The 23,262-nt window shown below is 34.8% G+C and overlaps 1 protein-coding gene across 1 annotated transcript in view; it reads right to left on the bottom strand.

Annotated features, from left to right (window-relative positions):
- The window catches only part of triqk (triple QxxK/R motif containing), a 49,962-nt gene extending 29,244 nt beyond the window's left edge, over positions 1 to 20,718 (bottom strand). Inside the window, exons 1-2 of the mRNA XM_056479979.1 lie at positions 20,656 to 20,718; positions 10,261 to 10,332 (exon numbers count right to left, since the gene is read on the bottom strand). Coding sequence (XP_056335954.1) covers positions 10,261 to 10,321 — 61 coding nt within the window. The 5' untranslated portion in view covers positions 10,322 to 10,332; positions 20,656 to 20,718. The remainder of the gene's footprint in view (positions 1 to 10,260; positions 10,333 to 20,655) is intronic.
- Positions 20,719 to 23,262: the final 2,544 nt, after the last annotated feature.

Below are 23,262 nucleotides of genomic sequence, written 5' to 3'. Positions count from 1 at the left end.
TCTCGCTGCGGTTGTGCTCAAATTGGCCCGCAATGCACAGGCGGGTTTTCAACGCACCTTTGCTCATTAATCACCATTCATCTGCGTCAAAACCTCCCTGTGCTTATACATTAAAAGCTCTATAACAGTGGTGCATCTTCTCATGAGTCAAATCACAGAATCAAATGATCTGTTCCGAATAAGTATGCTGTTAATGACTCGTTGATTCAAATGACTCATTAAGAGAGAGTCAGCATTTGCTGATTTAAATGATCTGGTCAGAGAAATAGTCTGGAGGCAATGGCTCACTGATTCAAATGATTCAAAATTACTCATTCAGAGAAAGACTGCAGTTATTGGCGCACTGATTCAGAAGATCCATTCAGAGAGAGTCTGCAGTTAATGACTCGCTGATTCAGATGATCCATTCAGAATGAGTTTGCCGTTAATGACTCACTGGTTTAAATGACTCATTCAGAGAGAGCCTGCAGATACGGATTTAAATGATTCAGTCAGACATAGAGAGAGAGAGAGAGAGAGAGAGCTGATTCAAATGATCTGTTCAGTATGAACAATTAATGCATTTAATGACTCACTGATTCAAATGATTTATTCAGAGAAAGTCTGCAGTTATTGCCACGCTCATTCAAAAGATCCATTCAGAATGAATTTGCAGTTAATGATTCACTGATTCAGATGATCCATTCAGAATGAATTCGCAGTTAATGACTCACTGATTCAGATGGTTTAAATGACTCATTTAGAGAGAGTCTGCAGGTACGGATTTAAATGATTCAGTCAGAGAGAGAGAGAGAGAGAGAGAGAGAGAGAGAGAGAGAGAGAGAGAGAGAGAGAGAGAGAGAGAGAGAGAGAGAGAGAGAGAGAGAGAGAGTCAGCTGTTAATGGCTCACTGATTCAAATCACTCATTCAAAGAGAATCTGCAGTTTTTGACGCGCTGATTCAAATGATCTGTTCAGTATGAACAATTAATGACTCACTGATTCAAATGATTTATTCAGAGACAGTCTGCAGTTATTGCCACTCTGATTCAGAAGATCCATTGAGAATGAATTTGCAGTTAATGACTCACTGATTCAGGTGGTTTAAATGACTCATTCAGAGAGAGTCTCCAGACACGGGTTTAAACGATTCAGTCAGAGAGAGAGAGTTGGCAGTTAATGGCTCACTGATTCAGGTGGTTTAAATGACTCATTCAGAGAGTCTGCATTTACTGATTCAAATGACATCATTAATACTCAATCAGTAATACTCTTTAACTTTTTATACTTAAAGAAATAGTTCACCCAAAAATGAAATATGTACACACTATTTACTCATCCTCAAGTGGTTCCAAACCTTTATGAATAATGAAACACAAAAGAAGATATTTTATAGAAAGCTGAAAAACAGTAGCCATTGATTTCCATACCTGGAAAAACAAATACTGTGGAAGTCAATGGTTACAGAAAGTTTTCAGCTTGCTTCAAAATATGTTCTTTTGTGTTAACAGAAGCAAGAACATCATAAATGTTTAAAACAAGTAATGGCAGAGTTAAAAATGCTGGGTTAATAATCCCTTTAAGAACAATAAAAACGATATACGTTCATAGATTATTTGTACATTTACTTAAGCGCTTGATTTGCATACTTCATCCGCCACAGCTCTCTAATATAATGTTTGCGAGCAATGTGATTCCGAAAAATGACAAGAATCAAAAACGCTGCAGCTGATTTTATTTCCAAAGCCGTGACTCTTCATCCACAAACAGTATTCTACTTGCATCAGCATGGCGCTTTTCTAACGTGATCTAGCTAATTCACAAATTGCATTTCATTATGGGAGAAAACAAGCTCTTTGGAGAGAGCAGGAAAGCGCTTTGCAATTATTCCTGTTATTAGATTGCAAGAAAGTTCTGCTAAACCCACCGGCCAATTTTCTCCACAAACACATAAAACGGTTAGAAAAAGAAATGGGATGAGTCTGACCAAAACACGTCCAAATAGTTGGCATAATTTTGTTATTTTCCTTTCAAAGAAATTATGCATCTCCATAAACTTCACACTCTGCTTGATTCATGATACATGAAGGACACATTTCAATCGGAATCGTTATTAAAACTATTCTGACTGTAAATTCTACTTTTAATTAACTGGCACAAATGAGTGGAATCCGAAGCATTTTGTACAGAAATGGATTGAACTGGCCTATTATTATTTCTCAAAATATCACACTGCCAAAAATACCAAATATTCAGTATTACACAAAACCAAATGCAAAAGTTTAGGAAACAGTCATTGAAAGACCCATACTCATTGGTAGGGCCAGACGGAATCTGCGGATGTTTTTTGCTATTTCTGCTGAGAGTTTTGGTAAAAATCTGCAGATTTCTGCTAATCCAAATACAAAATACAAAAAAGGCAAATCCAATTAGATTCACTTTATTTGGTAAACAAAGCAAATCTCTCATATAATATATGTACTAAAAGACAGAAAATATTACTGTACAAACTGCATTGTACATAAATCAGATGAACATTTTCATATTAGTCATTATATTACTGAAATTATTAAAAAAAACTGAATAAATTTAGATTTACACACATTTACCCACATTTACACAAGTAAATAAACAGAATTAATGATGGGCTAAAAATCTGCGGAATTCTGCGTGCGCAGATTCCGTGTGGGCCTACTCAGAGGTCACTTATCTTAATACAGGCTTTTTTGCAGGTTTCACAAAGTCAAATTTAGGATTTTAAGGACCGTTATAAAAAAAAAGTTTCAGACTTATACAAGGATAAACACTAAGGATTTTTTTTCAAAAGAGGTTTACTTGCCTCATCAAAATAAATAAATAAATGAATAAATAAATCTAATTAGTTATTTCTTTGCCACATATTTTAAATAAAGACCTAAAACAAGCAAACCCTGGTTGTTTGCATGCACATTTTTTAAACAATTTTCCTTTAAAGAAACAAAAAAAAACAAAAAAAAACAAAAAAAAAAACATATTAGTATATAGAGTTTGGTTTAAGGTTTTTTTTTTTTTTTTTTTTGGTCATTGGAGAAATGCACAGATGAAAATTACGACTTGTTTAAAAGGATTTAAGAACTGCAAGACAATGTTTCAGTGAATCTAAGACATTTTTAGAATGCAAGACATTTTAAGACCTTGTAATAGTGTGTACACGTGTTTGTTTGTAAAGAAAAGGGGAAATTATGTGTACAGAAATTCTAAATTATATAATGGAAATATTTAAAATAAATGTACAAATAAAATGTGATTTGATAATCATAGATTTTTTATTTCAGTTATGAAAAAATAAATAAATTAACAAATAAATGTATAAATAAATAAATAATATATTCTTGGCAACAGAATAATGGTCCATTACTTAATGAATTGACTAAAATTAACTAATATGAATAATCTTGTAAAGCATTTATTGATCATACAGTAGTTCAACACTTTAAAATCCAAAGTTGTGCTTGTAAATAATCAATAAATAAGAGAAAAGAAAAAAATTATTAATTAGAATCAAATAACAAAAAAATCTAATAAATAAAATTACTTATTTTAAGTATAAATAATCTTGTGAAACATCTATTAATCATAGTTCAACATATGCATTATTAAAATCCAAAGTTGAGTTTTTTTAATTAATAAATAAAATAAATGAACAAATAAATCAAAATCAAATAAATGAATGTATTCGCTAACATCAGGTACGAATAATCTTGTGAAGCATTTATAAATCATATAGTTCAACATTTACTAATGCATTATTATCATTCAAAATTGAGCTTGCTACCATGTTAACTAACACGAATTAACGTTATTTAACTTAAATATCATAAACAAAGATGAACAAATACTGTAATAAATGTATAACTAATTGTTTATTCATGTTAGTAAATACATTAATTAACATTAATTAATAATGGACCATTGTTTTAAAGTGTTTGCATTTTTGTTATTACATTAGCACGTTTTTATACTTTAAAAAAGTACTTGTTTATGTTTATGATTCAATTTACAAATAACAAATTAAAGGCAAGTAAAGTGTTTATCATATGGTTTATTCTATCTTTTGTGAAATCCTAAATACAGCCTTTTAATGTCATCAAATGACTCTTATTCTAAACATGCCAGGTAAGATTTACTTTTAACATTGAGCACTTTAAATTTAGTGCGAACAGGTTTTATGTACCTGAAAAAAAGAACTGAAGCCAAAGTGCACAGATGTCAAAAAACAAAAAAAAAAAATCTGTAAAAAAAACAGCTCAAAAGTCACTTTACAACAGTTTTGTGTGCACACAGTCTGAGGGAGCGCAACCTTTGCACGCAGGCTGTGATAAGTGTTGAACAACAGCTAAAAATCACCGTGACATGATCGAGATGCACAGGTGAGAGCTCTGCCAGCGGGCGACCCTGATACACTGTCAACCCTCCGATAAAAAAAAAAAAAACTGAAAATCTCTAACAAGCACAACTCATTCACTCATTCACTGACAGACATTAGGAGCATCTAAAGATCCAGTCACAGATAATAAGCACATACAGTTGAAGTCAAAATTATTAGCCCTTCTGTGAATTTGGTTTTCTTTTTCAAATATTTCCCAAATGTTAAACAGAGCAAGGAATTTTTCACAGTATTTACAATAATATTTTTTTCTTCTGGAGAAAGTGTTATTTGTTTTATTTCGGCTAGAATAAAATCAGATCAGATTTTCTAAAAATCATTTTAAAATCAATATTATTATTGTTGTTATTATTATTATTATTATTATTATTAGCAATATTATTTATTATTTGTTTTCGATTGTCTACAGAACAAACCACTGTTATACAAGGACTTTCCTAATTACCTGGCTAACTCACCTTAACTCGCCTAATTAACCTATTTAAGCCTTTAAATTGCACTTTAAGCTGAATACTAGCAGCTTGAAAAATATCTAGTAAAATATTTACAGAAGGTAGAGGTTTTCTGATGAATCATCTGTTGAACTGCTTCTCAAATACTGCAGAAGACCTATTGGAACCCACATGGACTCAAGATTCTCACAGAAATCGGTCAAGTTTGTTGAAGGAAAAATCATGGTTTGGGGTTGCATTCAGTATGGGGCGTGCGAGAGATCTGCTGGGTGAATGGCAACATCAACAGCCTGAGGTAGCAAGATGTGCACTGCCCATTACATTACAAACCAAAGGAGAGGGCAAATTCTTAAGCAGGATAGGGCTCCCTCTCATACATCAGCCTCCACATCAAAGTTCCTGAAAGCAAAGAAGTAGGTCAAGGTGCTCCAGGATTGACCAGCCCAGTCACCAGACATAAACATTATTGAGCATGTCTGGGGTAAGATTAAGGAGGAGGCATTGAAGATGAATCCAAAGAAACTTGATGAACTCTGGGAGTCCTGCAAGAACGCTTTCTTTGCCATTTCAGATGACTTTTTTAATAAAGTTATTTGAGTCATTGCAGAGATGTATGGATGCAGTCGATCAAGCTCATGGGAGTCAAACACAATATTAATTCTTTTTCCACTGCACCATGACTTTATATTCTAATCTATACTGGACATTATTTCTGTTAAGTGACACGACTTTTGTCTAAGCAAAGTCAGACCTTATTGTCCTAATTAAATAATTAAAAATCAAGACATGATCATGTTATATTTTGGTAAAATAAGCGTAATTTAGAGGCCTTTGCCTTTCATATTGGCCACTTGATATCTAATGATCAACTAGAAGTCAAGTTATTATTTGTTGTACCTAAAATTCAAATAGGCGACAAGACTTTTGTCAGGTAGTGTACTGTCATCATGGCAAAGATAAAAGAAATTAGTTATTAAAGCGATTACATTTAGGAATGTGTTGAAAAAAAAATCTTCTTTCCGTTAAAAAGAAATTAGGGGAAAAAGATATACAGAAGAGTTAATAATTCTGACTTCAACTGTATACGTGTGAGTGTTGGTCATGCAAATAATTACAGGACAAAAGAAAAGAGGATGGTGTAATTGACCACACAGGCCCAAGTAACCCCTTTTGGTGGTCGACAGCTCTCTGAAATCCATTATGGCGCTTAATAGCAATATTTAAAGTAACTGTGACTACCGCAGCCTTACAAGGCATCACAAAAATAAAATAAATACACACACAAAAAAGAAAAAAGCAAGACCTGTCAGGATTAAAATTGCCTCCCCATTACATTCTCAAATTACAACGTGTATTCTGCCTTTGTGCTGCTTTATGCTATTTTGGGTGCTTTTTTTGTTAAACAGCGATTCTGTGAAATAGGCTGATATTGACTTCTTTTCAAAGCAAACTGAGGAAAGGAATGGGAGGACCGGGAGTGGTGGGGGGGGACGCAATTGTCCACAACCTGCTGTTACGCCTTTGAATTGATGAGACGCAAAAGAAAGAAAACAAAATGGGATATGTCTGAGATTCGCAAGGCTCCAGCAGGAGTTCAGCTTGTTATGTTGCCAGCACAGTCATGCAGCACAGGCACAATAAGGCAAGGTGATGGAGCAACGCAAGCTTAATAGTCCTACTAAAAGCGTGCGATATGAACTCACATAAAATCATGTGTACGGGACAGGTGCTTTCTGCCGGGGAGATGATATCGGCATTGCAAATTACATCAGGGATATGGCAGTGGAATAATAATAATAATAAAGAAAAAAGATATGGGTTTAGTGCCATGACAAAACTACACGTCCATATCTCAACCCTAGAATGAAAACGAAGAGCGGGTATGAAACGAAGTTTGCAGAGGCCTAAAGTTGACATTTACTGTTGTCTGGCAGGTCCAGTAAATCCAGTGGGAATCACATGATCAGAAAATAAATGTGAGGGCAAAATGTTGAATTGCCACCACTGAAAGTGATACTGATATTTGGACAACTGATCTTTTTTTGTCCGCTTTTCTGCACAATGGGCTATATGCACAGCTAGAGTTTTAAAGCCAACGATAAACTACTGGTGAAAACTTAATGTGACTATTTTCAATTTCACAAGGTTGCTTTAAAAGCATCAATGTTGTAGTGTAATTACAATACATTCATTTGAATAGACTTAAGCATTCATTTAGTTGTTCAAGTGTAAAAGACCGTTGTAATCACTAGTGCCGTCAGTAGCAACAGGCTAGTGCAGAAATTCCATAGAAAATACTGGGGTAAAATGAACTGCCATATTTTAAAGACATGGCAAGGGAAATGGAATTTAACGCAGTGCTTCTTGTCTGATCCGAGACCCATTTTATATCGCATACATTTAGCAGGCAGTGAAGATCGCCGATTTTTAAAGAAATCAGGTCTTAAACACAACAATTTTATAATGGAAAGATAGTTCACCGGAAGCCGCCGGGCTGCTTGGCTGAAAATTAAATGTCCTTGTGCAAATAGCCCATTGAATATGTAACACTTTAAGAAACAATTCAAGGAGGTAAAAAAAAGAATTTTCTCCTATACTTAAAATTAAATTATAAAAGAGAAAGCATAGGTTTGAGCAAACAAATGTTCTTTTGAAGACTCTACAGTGTATGTGGTTGTTTATTTTGCGTCTATTTTAAGTCATAGTGGTCTGTTCCTGGGTTTTTTGTGCAATTTAAAAGGTAACATTTAATTCAACATTCTAATTCATCTATACGACATGTCTTTAGACTGTGGGGGAAACTGGAGCACACGGAGTGGTTAAATGCCATTATGAGGTTCCCTTTTTCTGTTGAACACAAAGAAATTACTTTTTTGTGTTTAACAGAAAAAAGAAATACGAGTAAATAAGTGAATTTTCAACAATCCCTTTAACTAACAATAACTAATATCACCTTACTGTAAAGTCAACACGGTAATAAGTAAACCACTAAACTTCATTTCACATGAAAAGTGCAGTAAAATTTACTGTATTAATATATATTTGCAAAAATGTAGTCACATACTTTCATTTACAACCAGTGGGTAACAATTTATATCGTCACAATACATGTTGCTAACAAACCATTAAATAAGACTATAATCTTACTAATGAACTAATTAGCAGCAAAGATTATAGAATACACAAGACATTCGTATCACTCGTATTGTTTTGAAAAGCGTAACATCAGTTGCCAGATATAGCTGACATTTCCAGCCCAAAATCTGTCCTAAAAAAACCCAGCCCAAACGCACAAAAAAAAAAAACACCCAAAATATTAGATTAATATTTTATTTAATTTTAATTGATTTAAATAGCAATTAACCTAGTTACTGTAACTGTCATAATTTTTAACCATACAGCAACCAACAGTCACAGAACCACAATATATAATTACTTCTAAAAACATCTAACACTACCTGTAAGAGTATGTTTTACATACTTTATGTAATGGGGTATAAATTCATCTCATTTGGTGTTTTAAATTCTTTTGAAAATATTTAGATGCTGCTTTATCAATCAGACAAGGCTTCTATGTTTGTTCTTGCTGTCAATTGTGAAAAAAAAAATCATCAAAAGAATAAAGCGTCATGATAAACTACTGTGAGTTTAACTGCAGATGCTTCGTGATGCGCGTCCACGCAAGGGGGAGTCAGATTTTTCCGGGGAGTCAGATTTTAATACAACTTTCCTTCACTTGCTCTTGCAGATGGGCCCACGTGGTTTGCAATATGCACTGGTCACTACTAACTGAATGGAGTAGGAGTGCCCAAATTTTGTCAACCCACTAATGCCATTTATTACCCGCACAATCAAATTCAAAACTGCTCAATCTGGCAACACCAGTAATGGTCAATATGGCGAATAAAGGCCCCCTTCTAGTACAGGAGCCAATCGTCGAATGCTATATGGTGAATAAAGCCTACCTTCTAGAACATGAGCCAATTATCGATCGCCCTATTAAGAATAAAACCCACCTTCTAGTACAGGAGCTAATCGTTGATCGCTATATGGCAAATAAAGCCCACCTTCTAGAACATGAGCCAATTAACGATTGTTATATGGCGAATAAAACCCCGCCTTCTAGTACAGGACCCAATTATTGTTCACTATATAGCGAATAAAGCCCGCCTTCTAGTATAATAGCCAATTATTGTTTGATATATGGCGAATAAAGCCCCACCTTCTAGTACAGTAGCCAATTATTGTTCACTATATGGCGAATAATGCCCCAGATTTTGTGCGATTTGAACGTTTAGAAATGAAACTAAAGAGACAGTTGTTGTTTAATTTTATTGGTGATTCCCAATATGAAATTCATTGGTAAGCTTGGCAAGCAGATTTGGAGAATTTAATGTTTCCCCATTCAAACAGAATGCCCGAGAGGCATTTCAAAGATGGCAGCCGAGTGAAATGACTTGTCTTAAATTTACTTTATTAATAGTTAGTAAGGTACACTTAAAAAAATTATATCTGCAAAATTATTTATGTTATTATAATTAAACAAACAAATTAAATTTAGTAATATTTAACTTAATATTTTTGTAAAATTTAGCCCAAATAAATTGTTTACAACCACTTAAATTTAGTAAATCCAAGGAATCATCTTTGAATCATTTTTTACAGTTTAGAAGTTTAGGTATTGGGTAGGATTATATACATAGAATAAGATCATACTTTAAAAGAACTAATAAACAGTTAATAGCGAGGTAATAAACCAGTAGTTAATAGCACAAATTGTGACAAACTAAAATGCTACCCAAATAGTGTATAAAAATCACTTAAATGCCATAAAATGCGTTCGTTTAACAGCTTGGATGTTTGCTATTATGTAAATGTCATTAATTCAGCTTTTCTAAGTGTTTACAGCCCCGTTTCTCTTCATAGTGTCACTTGCATCCATACTGACATTGTCTAAGCTATAAAACAAACTCCATGTTCCTTCCGCTTTATCACAGCTGGCAAGCTAACCCGTACTAGTATGATTGATAGGCCGTATAGTGCCTTGGTTAAGAAACAGGAGGCACAAAAAAAGTGAATGACCGTTTCCTCCTATACTTAGCGCTAAATTATAAAAGAGCAAACGAATGTTCTTGTGAAGACTTTACGGTGTATGTGGTTGTTTATTTTGGGTCTGTTTTAAGTCACACCGGTCTGTTCCCAGCTGAGCGTTCTGATCAAATCTGCTCATGCACAACATTCATAAGTAATATAAACACAGTTGGCTGCAACGAAGGAGAAAAAGCAACATTTCAGGCTCCCTTTAATAATAAAAAAAATAAAAAAACTGAATCAATATTTGATGAAGGTTACTAACTTCCATATTAAAAAATAAAGCCTGCTGGAAAGCACAGAGGTTCTCACCGATCTGTTTACGGTACTGATCGACCGGCAACTTGACAGAACTTGCATCCTTTTTCCCCATCCTTCCTTCACCTGAGAGAGAAACAGAATGAAAAACACAAAGAGTATGAGGAAAGAGTGAGTACAAGTAATGAACGATAGTGAGAGCTCTGTGTCTGATTGTACATGAGAATCAAATGTAAACTGTGGTCGACAAGTGACTACAAAATATCTGTTATTTACCAGTTTCATGTAGTTTGTTTGTTTGTTTGTTTACACTTTATTGTCTCCAATGGGGAATTTGTCTTGGACCCTAGGCCCAAATTTGCAAACACTGAACAAAAAACAGACGACACAAACATTCAATCTTTAACACAAACATTACATATTTAAAAGTCTAATTGACATAGGTAAAAAAGATTTCTTAAAACGATTGTATCTGCACACAGGCAACTTGTATCGTTGGCCAGAAGGCAGTAACTCATACTCACAAAGTAAACTATGTGAGTGGTCAGCTAATATTTTAACCCTCCTGTCATGTTCACATCTCACCCCTTACTTTAGTGTTCCCGGTCAATTTGACTGGTCTGTTTTAACTGCTTTTAAACTTGCACAAAAAAATCATTCTTCTCCACCAAATTTTTTTTCAACATTCTTTAGCTGTGAACAATGTCTCAAAGTAGTGTTCAACATAGAATTAAATAAAATAACTGCAGTGAAAATACAAATAGGCCATGAAAATGTATTACAAAATTAACAATAGATGACAGATATCAAAATACTTTGTTTCACTTCCAATAGACAGCTCGCTAAAATAACTATCACAGAGTCTGACCAAAGAAATTGAAATTTTAATCTATTTGAATGATTTATAAACCAGCAAAGCACAAACAAAACGGTATCCTTTCCTGTGTACTGAGTGCTCAAATTTTCATTCAGTCCTTCAATTGCACTTTATTCGTTTACTAATGTAGGGAATAGTTAATGAGGGTATGAGGGTATAGACCGTGATCAAGGACAGAACTAGCATTAGTTATACTTTGGTCATTTTTGAGCGAGATGCTAATAGTCTAATCCAATAAAGTAATTAATGCTAAGCTAAAAGTGCCGCATTCTAGACCCCGAGATTGGTATGAATTTGTTCAGTCTGATAGGGCTGCTCGATTATGGGAAAAATTGTAATCACAATTATTTTGGTCATAACTGTAATCACGATTATTCAAAACGATTACAGTCGAAGTCAAAATTATAAGCCATCCTGAGAATTTTTTATTTTTTTCATAAATATTTTCTAAATGATGTTTAACAGAGCAAGGGATTTTCCTCTTAAGTCTTATTTGTTTTATTTTGGCTAGAATAAAAGCAGGTTTAAATATTTTGAAACCCATTTTAAGGTCAATATTACAAACTGGAGTTTCCTCCGGGTGCTCCGGCCTCACCCAGTCCAAGGACATGCGGTATAGGTGAAGTGGATGAACTAAAGTGACCGTAGTGTATGAGAGTGTGTATGGGGGTTTTCCAGTACTGGGTTGTGACTGGAAGGGCATCCGCTGCATAAAACATGTGTTGGAATAGTTGGCGGTTCATTCCACTGTGGAGACCCCTGATAAAAAAAAGGGACTAAGCCGAAAAAAATTGAATGAATAAACGACCATCAACTTCATAACTAAATATTAATGATTTGTACAGTGACTCATTGAATAAAAAAACAGAAAATTTCCCAGATTTGAGGACAAGAACATCTAGCTGTAAAAGAGAAAGTCTGAGAAAATTTAGTTTTTTTTGAAGATCATTTAGCTGTTTTTGCCCTTTGTTTGTTCCTTTTTTTTTAGGTTGTGACCCAGCAGTTGGGAACCGCAACTTTCACTGCCCTTTCAGAGTTCAGCATCACATCCTAAATTGCTGCTAAAGTCATGGGTGATTGTGTAAGACGGAAAGCATCTTGAAGTTGGAAAGAGGAATTGATGTGAGGCACATCCCCAGAGGTGGCAAGAGACTTCAAGGAATTCAATCATGCGAAAGTCGATGCGAGACAAAGTCTATCTGAAAGTCTTCCCATGCCTGCAAACCACCATTACACTAGTGAATTTGTGCTGAATTGCTCTACAGTGAATTCATATGGTCAGGAACACATTTGAAATGAATCACGTGTGTGGGAAATAGTTTGTGAAACATCTAGGTGATGATTTAGAAAATCCATTCAACTTTGCTGCTTTAACACAATCTACATTGTTAAAAAATGCTAAACTATAGATTATATTTGTTTGAATTGATTGAATCGAACATTTGGTCAATTAATATTAAGAAGAATGCCCAGAGTAGGACTGTATGACTGGAATAAAAACAAACTGATTTTTAATTAAAATTTTTAACGATATACAGGGTGATCCAAAAAGAATACCACAACTTTTGGGTTGATGTCATTCGAGTGTCTGGAGGGGGTCATATTGAACATCTATGAACTAGTTTTCTACTGAAAAAAAAACTTTGTTAGGTACTCTTTACGTTGATTAATTACCCAAGGTTCCATCATGTTTCTTTGATTAAATACAGATTTTCAATGTTGTGGTATTCTTTTTGTATATTGTGACATTGAGTAGCTCTTTTTGGAAAGAGTTCATTATTTTGGAAAGATTTGGGTGATTTTGTAGGGCAGTACATCTGTATAAAATATAATAAATTACAACACAAGAGATCAAAATTAAATCAACAATGGTTAATATTTTTTTCTGGGTAGTCTAACAGCATATAGAAATTTAATGATCAAATGTAAAATAACATCTCCTGTATAAATTACACTGCAAAAAATATCGGCAAATTAGCAGTTTTGCTGATTTTGTGATTTGATTTTTCCCTGTTTATTTGTGCTTTCGAGTTGCATTTTGGGACCTTGATCTTTCTTCTAGCAACTTTTAACCCTACAAAATTAGAAAAAGTGACATTTATTAACATATTTAATGGTTTAAAATAATGTATTGTCTGGGTTGGTGATGTATAATTATGCTACAAAAAGCTTGTAATAAACTGGCAGTACATTTTCTGTTATTTTGCAGACTTTTATATTTATATTTGGACATAATAATATTTGGAATTATATACATCTTTCGATATTTGACATTTTTTGATTAAAAAATTACAACATGAATTAAAATGTTACACTTGATTTGAGCACTTGAGCTACTGGAAAGGTAACTTTGACATACAGTTGAAGTCAGATTTATTATCCCCCCTTTTAATTTTTTTTTCTTTTTTAAATGATGTTTAACAGAGCAAGGAAATTTTCACAGTATGTCTGATAATATTTTTTCTTCTGGAGAAAGTCTTATTTGTTTCATTTCGGCTAGATTAAAAGCAGTTTTTAATTTTTTAAACACCACTTTAAGGACAAAATTATTAGCCCCTTTAAGCAATTTTTTTTTTCGATAGTCTACAGAACAAACCATCGTTATACAATAATTTGCCTAATTACCCTAACCTGCCTAGTTAACCTAATTAACCTAGTTAAGCCTTTAAATGTTACTTTAAGATGTATAGAAGTGTCTTGAAAAATATCTAGTCAAATATTATTTACTGTCATCATGGCAAAGATAAAATAAATCAGTTATTAGAAATGAGTTATTAAAACAATTATGTTTAGAAATGTGTTGAAAAAAACCTCTCTACGTTAAACAGAAATTGCTGAAAAAAAAAGAGGGGGGCTAATAATTTTCAACTGTATATCTGTTTGTGGGTAGGTAATCTAATTTTTTTTCACCTGCAAGAAGCATAGTATTTTCACACCAAAAGAGAAGCGTAGAAGCAAAAGAGAAGCAAAGTATTTCACACCAAAATGTACTTCACACCAAATGCCATTTCACATATTGAACTAATCTTGATTTGTCATAAAAAGGCAAAATGATCTGATATTTTAGGAAACTATAATTAACTTCAGGAGTCTGCACAGATAATTAAATATATGATATTTCATTTCCTGTGTTAACATTTTTCTGTATGCTTGTCAGAACACATGCCTGATTAAGCAGGCTGCAAATAGCAGTAAGAAATAAAGCAGTTATGTTAATATATATGTATATATATATTATATATAAACATTTTATTTTTTTTATTATAATTCTTTTTTTTTTTCCTTAAAATTATATAATTGAGCTCATTACAGTAAACATGTTCAAGTTATGACATGTATGAATTGCATATTTTAAAGCTCCTGAGAAAATATTTGAAGGCACTGGCACAATACTTTAGTTTTTGATTCTACTTCCAGAGTCACACCACTTGCCATTTTACATAATAAACTAATCTGGATTTGTCGTAATATGGTTTAATATTTTTTAGGAAACCATAATTAACTTTAGAAGAGTCTGCACAGATCATTAAATATATGATATTTAATTTTCTGTATTATCATTTTCTGTTTGCTGGTCAGAACACATCACTGATTAAGCAGGCAAAGATTTTTTTTTTTTTAATATTAGTAAGAAATGAAGCAGAAAGTCACTGGCACAATACTTTAGTTTTTTAACGTACTTCCAGAGTCACATCACATGCCATTTTACATACTGAATTAATCTGGATGTCATAAAAAGGTCAAATGGTCAGATATTTTATGAAACTATAATTAACTTCAGAAGAGTCTGCACCAGGCATGGGATGATAACCATTTTCAAGGTATACCGCGATTTGGAAAAGTCAAGGTTTTAAAACTGCCAAAAGTTTCTGCTACCTAAGGTATTTGTAAGATTTTTTAGTTTTTTAGTTTTTTTGTTTTTTAGGACAAGATATCCAAAGATGCCATTTTAAAAGAAATCAGTGGTTTAGAAACTAACGAAGACAGCAGAAGTCAGTGGTTTATTTGAATTATTTAGCCTGACATGTTTACTGTTCCAAAGTTTCTCAAAATAAAATAAATGGAGTTCAAAGAGGGGAAAAGTTTTAGATTTGTACCCTGACGTTTAAAAATAATACATTTTTGAGCAGTAATCACAACACCGTGATACTGTAACATCTTTATCCAAGGTTATCATGTAGTCAGAATCTTTTACCAGCCAATGCCTAGTCTGCACAGATTATTAAATAAATGATATTCAATTTTGAGAAAATTGCCAGACTCAAAAAATAAAGAAACTTTAACATACATGGAACATTTTAAATTTCCAAAAAGGTTGTTTTAGGTTTTAAAATATTCGTCACACTTAAAATATTCTCATAAGAAATTTTCACTAAAACATTCTTGGAATTCTAAATGATTCTTCTATAGCATCAGAGCAAAAACTTCCATTTGGAACCTTTCTTAAAAGGTTTTCTAAATTTTTTTCCAAGTATTTGAATGTATCTGATCATTCGATGCAATGTTAAAGTAGGCTTAACACTGCAAAGATTGTCCATTTATATTAAAGAAGCGTGCACTCCATCTCATTTTACACTACTCAGAAATTTCCCGATAGAGATCTCAGATTGATTTCCATAGCAACTGAAGTGAAAAAAGACAGAAGGAGAAGGAAAAAAAGGCGCCTTATCTTGTATGTTATAATGGTTAGTTCGAAAGGCAAGAAATGTTAAAATTGGTAATGGGTTAAGTGCATTAAAGCACTAGCCATACTTCTAGCCTCACAAGCTGTTTTTATTGTGAGGTGGTCAGGGAGTCCTTTATCAAGATTCTGCACTCCTCACAATACTATTTGCAATCAATACTGCTTCTTCTGTTAAAGACTGGGAAAAAAGGGCACATGAGTCAAAGGGCAAGGCTATGTTTCTGATGATGTTTAAACCTCTCTGACCTATTCTCTCCCAGAGAAATCGAGCCGCAGACCTTCGACCTGATCCATTTTGGCTCATAAGTCAGATATCTCCTGAGGAAAGGTTTGCAGGCTCTGTACTAAGAGCCCAGACTGATTAGCATGGAAACGGAGAGGAGCTGGAGGAAGTGCAGAGGTGCATGAAAACACAGAATTACAAGCCTGTTTTCATCTTCTCTTTAGGCATGAATGTGAGAGGCAAGACTCCTCCCCTAAGGCTGTCTATGTAAAGTGAGTTCAAGGGTCATCTTAGCATCCTACTTTTTGATGTCTTTAATCTGCACTTTAAGTTGATGTAATTACAAGGGCTTCACATGCAACATTTAAGTGGGAGAAAAAGGAATCGATTACTTTTCCGAAGATGCCAGAGGAAGAGGACCATTACTGTGTTTACACAACATGGTTTGAGTCAAGCCCGAAGGCATGACCTACAATGACCAAACGCTTCCTTTGTAATGAGTGTAACCACTAAAGGAAGTTGACAAAGGCTGTTAGGGGTTCACCAAAAAAAGAACACTTGGTGTTAATTTACTCACCAAGATATAGGTCATCCAAGATAAAGGTCATCCAAGATAAAAAAAAATAAAAAAAATTGTTCTCTTCTATACTGTAGAATAATTTGAGCTGAAGCCATGGTCTTTGGTGATTTGTTAAATGCAATTTAACTGTCATCAAAACTTTTAAAGTAAAGAAATAACATATAGAGGCAAAACAAAATTAATATCCATGGCTATACAGACAATACATTGATATTGTGAAGAAAACTCCCTTCTTCTAAATATGAGCAAGCAGTATCAGTTCACATGTGAGACTGTAATCGGAATCACACTGTACGATTTTTTATAATCCTGAACAATTGTAGCATGTCAGACTGCACAAACATGGCTCCCACGTCACACTGTAAAATCTCAGCTGTCATTAAGTCAGACTGAACGACAACGAAGACGCACCAAACATGAAAAAAAAACACCCCGAGAGTTTGACGTCATCCACCCGTGACACTTTTCACCATCTCGCGTTCTGAAATGATTCCTTACAGCAAATGTAAACAATCTGTATCGACAATTTTGCATGCGGCATGTCTCAATAATAAAACCAGGAAGAAAAAACTTTTGACATTTCCCAGAAATGGCATTTTCCCACTGTTTTCCTTAAATGATAAGGGTTTTTTCATAGCTGCCTTATTTAGTTCGATTGAATCACACTAGAGTTCGTTTTCCCTCTTGGTGCAGTTCGTTTGGGCAGGTGTGAATGTAGCAGTCGCAATCGACTGCGCACCAAAAGCAGACCAAAAAAGCGTACCGAGACCTCCTTGAAGAGGTGGTTTCGGTACGCTGTCAAACGAACCCTGGACTGGTTCGTTTGTGGTGTGTACAGGATGCAAACTTGAACAGACCCAACCGCAAAAAGTATTGCGCCTTTTTGAACTAATCCAACTGCCGTCGTTCGATGCGCCGTGCATTATGGGATGTGGATGAAAAATATTTCATAAAGTATGAAATGTATAGTTTGTCTAAGGTGATACAAACTATATAGTATACTACAGTATGACCAGAAATACAATCAGCCAGCGCAGTCGTCCCTCCATATTAAAGAGACATTTTGTGTCTGCTGGTTTGTTTACTTGCGTTCCATTGGTATTTTCCCGCACATTAATTCCGACCAATCAAAAAGCAATTTAGGAAATACGTTCTATAACATCTGGCCAATGAGTGATGTGGATTTTCTCAAATGACTGCATTTTGGTACTTTTCAACTGGTTCGGACCAAAGCAATCAGTGTGGTGTGAAAAGAACACAAAAATGGCAGAAAAATGCCACAATGTATAATTTGTTGCTTTTGGTCCAGAACAAATTAACCAGACCACAGATGTGAAAACACCCTAAAAGCACTAAAATTGTAACTTTATAGTAACTAGTTGAAATCGATCTATTTTTATTTTGAACTTACATGCAGAGTGCAAATTACAGAGGGGTTTGGGAGGGATTGACCCCTCTAATTAACGCTTGATACCCCCTGAAGGACATGAAAACAACATGTATGGGGGGGTCAGCTCTTTAATACTGAGAAATAATTTACTCTGCTTTGTATGCTAAATAATAATGTTAATAATTAAAATTAATATTAAAAAATATAATACTATAAATATATGGATGGTGCTCTGGCGCAGTGGGTAGCGCTATCGCCTCACAGCAAGACAGTTGCTGGTTCGAACCTCGGCTGGCTCAGTTGGCATTTCTGTGTGGACTTTGCATGTTCTCCCCTGTGCTCGCGTGGGTTTCCTCCAGGTGCTCCAGTTTCCCCACGCTATAGATGAATTGGGTAGGCTAAATTGTCGCTTGTGTATGTGTGTGAATGAGAGTGTATGGGTGTTTCCCAGTGATGGGTTGCAGCTGGAAAAGAATCGACTGCGTAAAACCTCTGCTGGATAAGTTAGCAGTTCCTTACGCTGTGGCGACCCCATATTAATAAAAGGGACTAAGCCGAAAAGAAAATGAATGAATGGATGAATGAATATAAATATACATTTAACCATACCTATAATGATTCATAACACTGTGAAAGCATAATCGCACCAATCAGTCTGCAAGGAAAAACTAAGTAACTGTTCACAAGACCGTTTTCTCATGAAATGACTGTTTGTTTCTACATATAGCCTAAGTAAAGTCAAATTAGATGCATAGTTTGACTTTCAGTCACCTCTGAAGTAGCTAGTCAGATACTGTAGGTCAAAATACACTAAATATCCCTCAAAACACCAAAACTTAAATATTAAATACATTTTATTAATAAACTAGATGTCATTTAAATAAATACATACATTTAATTCACTGAAGCTGTATAACAAAAACTAACATTACCGAAAAGTTGACCCCTCCGATCATCAATGTATAATTCACACCCTGCCTACATGTGAGAAAATGGGTAAATGTCGACAACATAGACTTCAAGAATGGGAAATGTATTATTTTATGCACATTTAAATGTGGTTTGTTTTCATTTGTACTTTGTATCAACTAACACAACATTTGTGTATAATTTCTCGTAGAAATGCACAGGTGCTCACATGTATTTGTGCATTATATTACAGGCGAAAAAAAAAACTTTGGCCTATCAATTACTGTATATTGTCATTTTAATCCATAAATTTGAGAGAGATGTTCCTAAACGTCCCACTATTTTGTATATTATGTACTATTCACCATTCATCTCCTTAAGCTCTTGGCACCTCCTATGTACTGTTGTTGTGAAGAAGATGGTTCTACATCTAAATAAATTAAATTATTCTAAAGACATAATTGAAACCATAACTTCTTTTTTTTATGGTGTATGTCTTTTTTTATTCTCAAAGTGCCAGTAGTCATTGACCTGTACTATATGAATCACCGAGGACAATGGATTCAGCAAAAACTGACCTTCTGAAGAATATAATCTTGGATAGCCTGAGGATGAGTGTATTTAAAGGATAATTTCATTAATGGATGAACGATCCCTTTAATGGGCAAGCGTGCCCATTTTTAGAAACGTCAGTCCTATTTCTGCCTATACACCCTTGGGCTTTTTTAAAAATGGCGATAAGTCAATCGGTGATCGGGAAGCTACAGGTTACAAAAGTTTTAGATTTGAACAGCGAATACTCTGATGCTGACTCAGAGCTGCAGATTAAAAATCACAACAAACAAACAAAACACTAAATAATTACATCAAGTCTTTGCTTACTGAATATATAGAAATATTTATGACAGATAAAGCTTGCACACTCTAATATGTAGAAAATAAATCTTCAAAGATAACACTCTTCAAATAACACTCTATGTTGCAGACAACATAAGTTGGGTGAGCTGTGGTCGATCCACAAATAGCGGGAGATCGCCAAGGGCTATGTGTACTAGCGCTTTGAAGACTCAAATTGAGACCAGAATCCTTTTTCAGAAGCTGAACTACAAAGGTTTCAGTTTGAAAGAGATTTAAGATTAAAATAAAGCACCTCAGGCAATTCTAAAAAAAAAAATGAATTAAATAAAGACATCATTATGCATTTTAGTAACCAAGTGCTCAAAAAGGTTACCACGAGTGCAGTCAGAAGCTGAAAAAAACAGATGAGCTGAATTTATCTGACATAAATTAACAATACAAGACATTTTATGAGTTCATTTGAGAGATGTTGATCACTATATGCGGTATAAAATCACATGCAACACATTGAATACAAACATGCAATAATTAAACCCCAATGTCAGTTCTTTAAAAGTGCAATTAAAAAAAGAGAGATAAATAAACATTCGGGTTCACTGGAATGCCACGTAATGCAATTGCATCAGATTCACCGTTTCCATCCTGCAAACGTATCATCTAGTTCCTGCACTGAGCTGAAGCGCTGACAGTCTGAGGAATTATCCAATCATAACACGGAAACTGAAAGGCTCGACCAATCACACACTGTGCTAGGGGCGGGAGCTAAATCGTACACCAATGTTTGGGTTTTTCAGGAAGCTTTAAAACAGCGACAAATCGGTAAAAATTATGCTTTCTGGTTTCCCAGGCCAGTAACCGACATCTAAACACTACACAAATTGTTTAGCTGTGTAAAACAAAAGCGTTATGTCGGAGAGCACAGACTTACCACTAAAAAGAAGGAAAGAATCCTCTCCGTAGTTCCTGGTTAGTCTCGTGGACTTCAAATGGATGCGCGATTCAGCCAATCACGAATTACTCTCTTCAAGGAAAATCTGAACACGTCATTTGGTGGGCGGGTCCATCACAGTCTAAACCAAACCTTCAAACCCAAGATGTCATGTTGACTGATGGAAAAGACAGGACACTTATTACAGTAACAGGACGTAAAATAAATATATTATACATATTTACACGATTATATGAATTAAATTTAAAGCTAAATATTCTTAAATGTTTATTTAGAGATTTTAACTTTTAAACTTAAGTGAAAAATACAGCTTCATAATCAAATAATTAAAATGCCCATTGTTCTGAAAAACAACATGAAAGTACAATATTTAAAAAAAATAAATTAATTAAATAAAAAAAACGATTTAGACAGAATTATTTTGCTGTGGTTACTAACTACTTAGTGTGGTCTGTCAATACCAGGTGGTATTTTGAAGAAATGTAGAACAACTTCAAAATAATTTCACTATAACCACAAATTGCACATTGTTACTTTACTATTATTTTTTACATTTTTTTACTATTACTATTATTACATAGGCAGGGACAAAAGTACCACAAAAATGTTTGCTAGATTTACTGATATAATATAAGTATAATATATAATATCAGCGCCGATTTTTTTTTCTTTTTTAAAATTTCCCAAATGATGTTTAACAGAGCAAGGAAATTTTTACAATATGTCTGATAATACTTTTTCTTCAGGAGAAAGTCGTATTTGTTTTATTTCGGCTAGAATAAAAGTCGTTTTTAATTTTTTTTAAAGCCATTTTCAGGTAAAAAAAAATATTAGCCCCTTCACGCTATTTTTTTTTTTTCTTTGATAGTCTACAGAACAAACCATCGTTATACAATGCATTGCCTAATTACCCTAACCTGCTTAGTTAACCTAATTAAGCCTTTAAATGTCACCATAAGCTGTAGAGAAGTGTCTTAAAAAATATCTTGTAAAATTTTATTTACTGTCATCATGGCAAAGATAAAATAAATCAGTTATTAGAGATGAGTTATTAAAACTATTATGTTTAGAAATGTGTTGAAAAAATCTTCTCTCTGTTAAACAGAAATTAGGGGAAAAAAATAAACAGGGGGTCTAATAAATCAAGGGGGCTAATAAATCTGACTTCAACTGTATATATATATGGCGCCGATGATGATGGCAGCCTCCGTGTCGTACTCTGCAGTAGTGTTTGTGTTTTTGTTAGTTTGTCCTGTCTCGAGTCATTTTCCTACAATTAGTTTCACCAGAGACGAATTGTTGGACATTCGGGCACATACACCACCGAATATTTTTCCATACCTGGATTTATCTGATGTTCTGTTGGACATTGTAGTCGGCGGAGCCGCGGTGCTACTCAAACGCTTCCAAGCGCGCAGACGAGGAAAGCGTGCAGGCGCGCTGGTGAAACTCAGACAGCGCGGATTTCGGACCGCGTTGCCTAGCATCCATCTAGCAAATCTCCGCTCTCTACCCAACAAAATAGACGAACTCATTCTGCTCTCTCAGACAAACAGGGATTTTCTGCATTCAGCTGCTCTGTGTTTCACGGAAACCTGGCTGAACGACACCATACCGGACAACGCGCTTCACCCTACCCGGGCTATCAGCTGTTCAGAGCGGATCGCGACGAAGAATCAACGCGGAAATCGCGCGGTGGCGGGACGTGCTTTTACATCAATGAAAGGTGGTGTACAGATGTAACAGTTTTAAAGAAGATGTGCTGTCCAGATCTCGAAGCACTGTTTATTAACTGTAAGCCTTTTTACTCCCCGCGCGAGTTCTGCTCGTTTATCCTCGTCAGTGTTTACATTCCTCCGCTCGCGCACGCGAGCGTGGCGATACAGAAACTAGCTGATCAGATCACGGTGTTAGAGCAACAACACCCGGACTCTGCTTTAATCATTCTCGGGGATTTTAACAAAGCAAAACTGTCCCGTGAACTGCCAAAATATAGACAGCATGTTACATGTCCCACAAGAGACAGCAATATTCTGGATCACTGTTATACCACGATAAAGGATGCATACCGCTCCGTTCAACGAGCAGCTTTGGGACACTCTGACCATTGTTTGATTCATCTCATTCCAACCTACAGGCAGAAACTGAAAACAGCCAAACCTGTATTAAGATCTGTGAAAAGATGGACTAACGAAACAGAGCGGGATCTACAAGCCTGTTTCGACCTCACTGACTGGAGTGTTTTTGAAGCTGCTGCAAACGATCTGGATGAGCTCACAGAGACTGTAACATCTTATATCAGTTTCTGTGAAGACGTGTGCATTCCTACCAGGACTCAACTCACATACAACAATGACAAACCATGGTTCACTGTAAAACTCAGACAGCTACGTCAGGCCAAGGAGGTTGCTTACAGGAATGGGGATAGGGCCTTGTATAAGCAGGCCAAATACACACTGGAAAAGGAGATCAGAGTCGCAAAAAGGAACTATTCTGAGAAACTAAGGAGTCAGTTCTCTTCCAGCGACTCAGCATCTGTGTGGAAAAGTTTGAAAAAACATCACAAACTACAAGACACCATCCCCC

This window comes from Danio aesculapii, chromosome 19 (assembly GCF_903798145.1).
Source record: "Danio aesculapii chromosome 19, fDanAes4.1, whole genome shotgun sequence".
Taxonomy (NCBI): domain Eukaryota; kingdom Metazoa; phylum Chordata; class Actinopteri; order Cypriniformes; family Danionidae; genus Danio; species Danio aesculapii.
The sequence above is the reverse complement of the archived record's forward strand: the minus strand, read 5'-3'. Positions and strand labels throughout refer to the sequence as shown.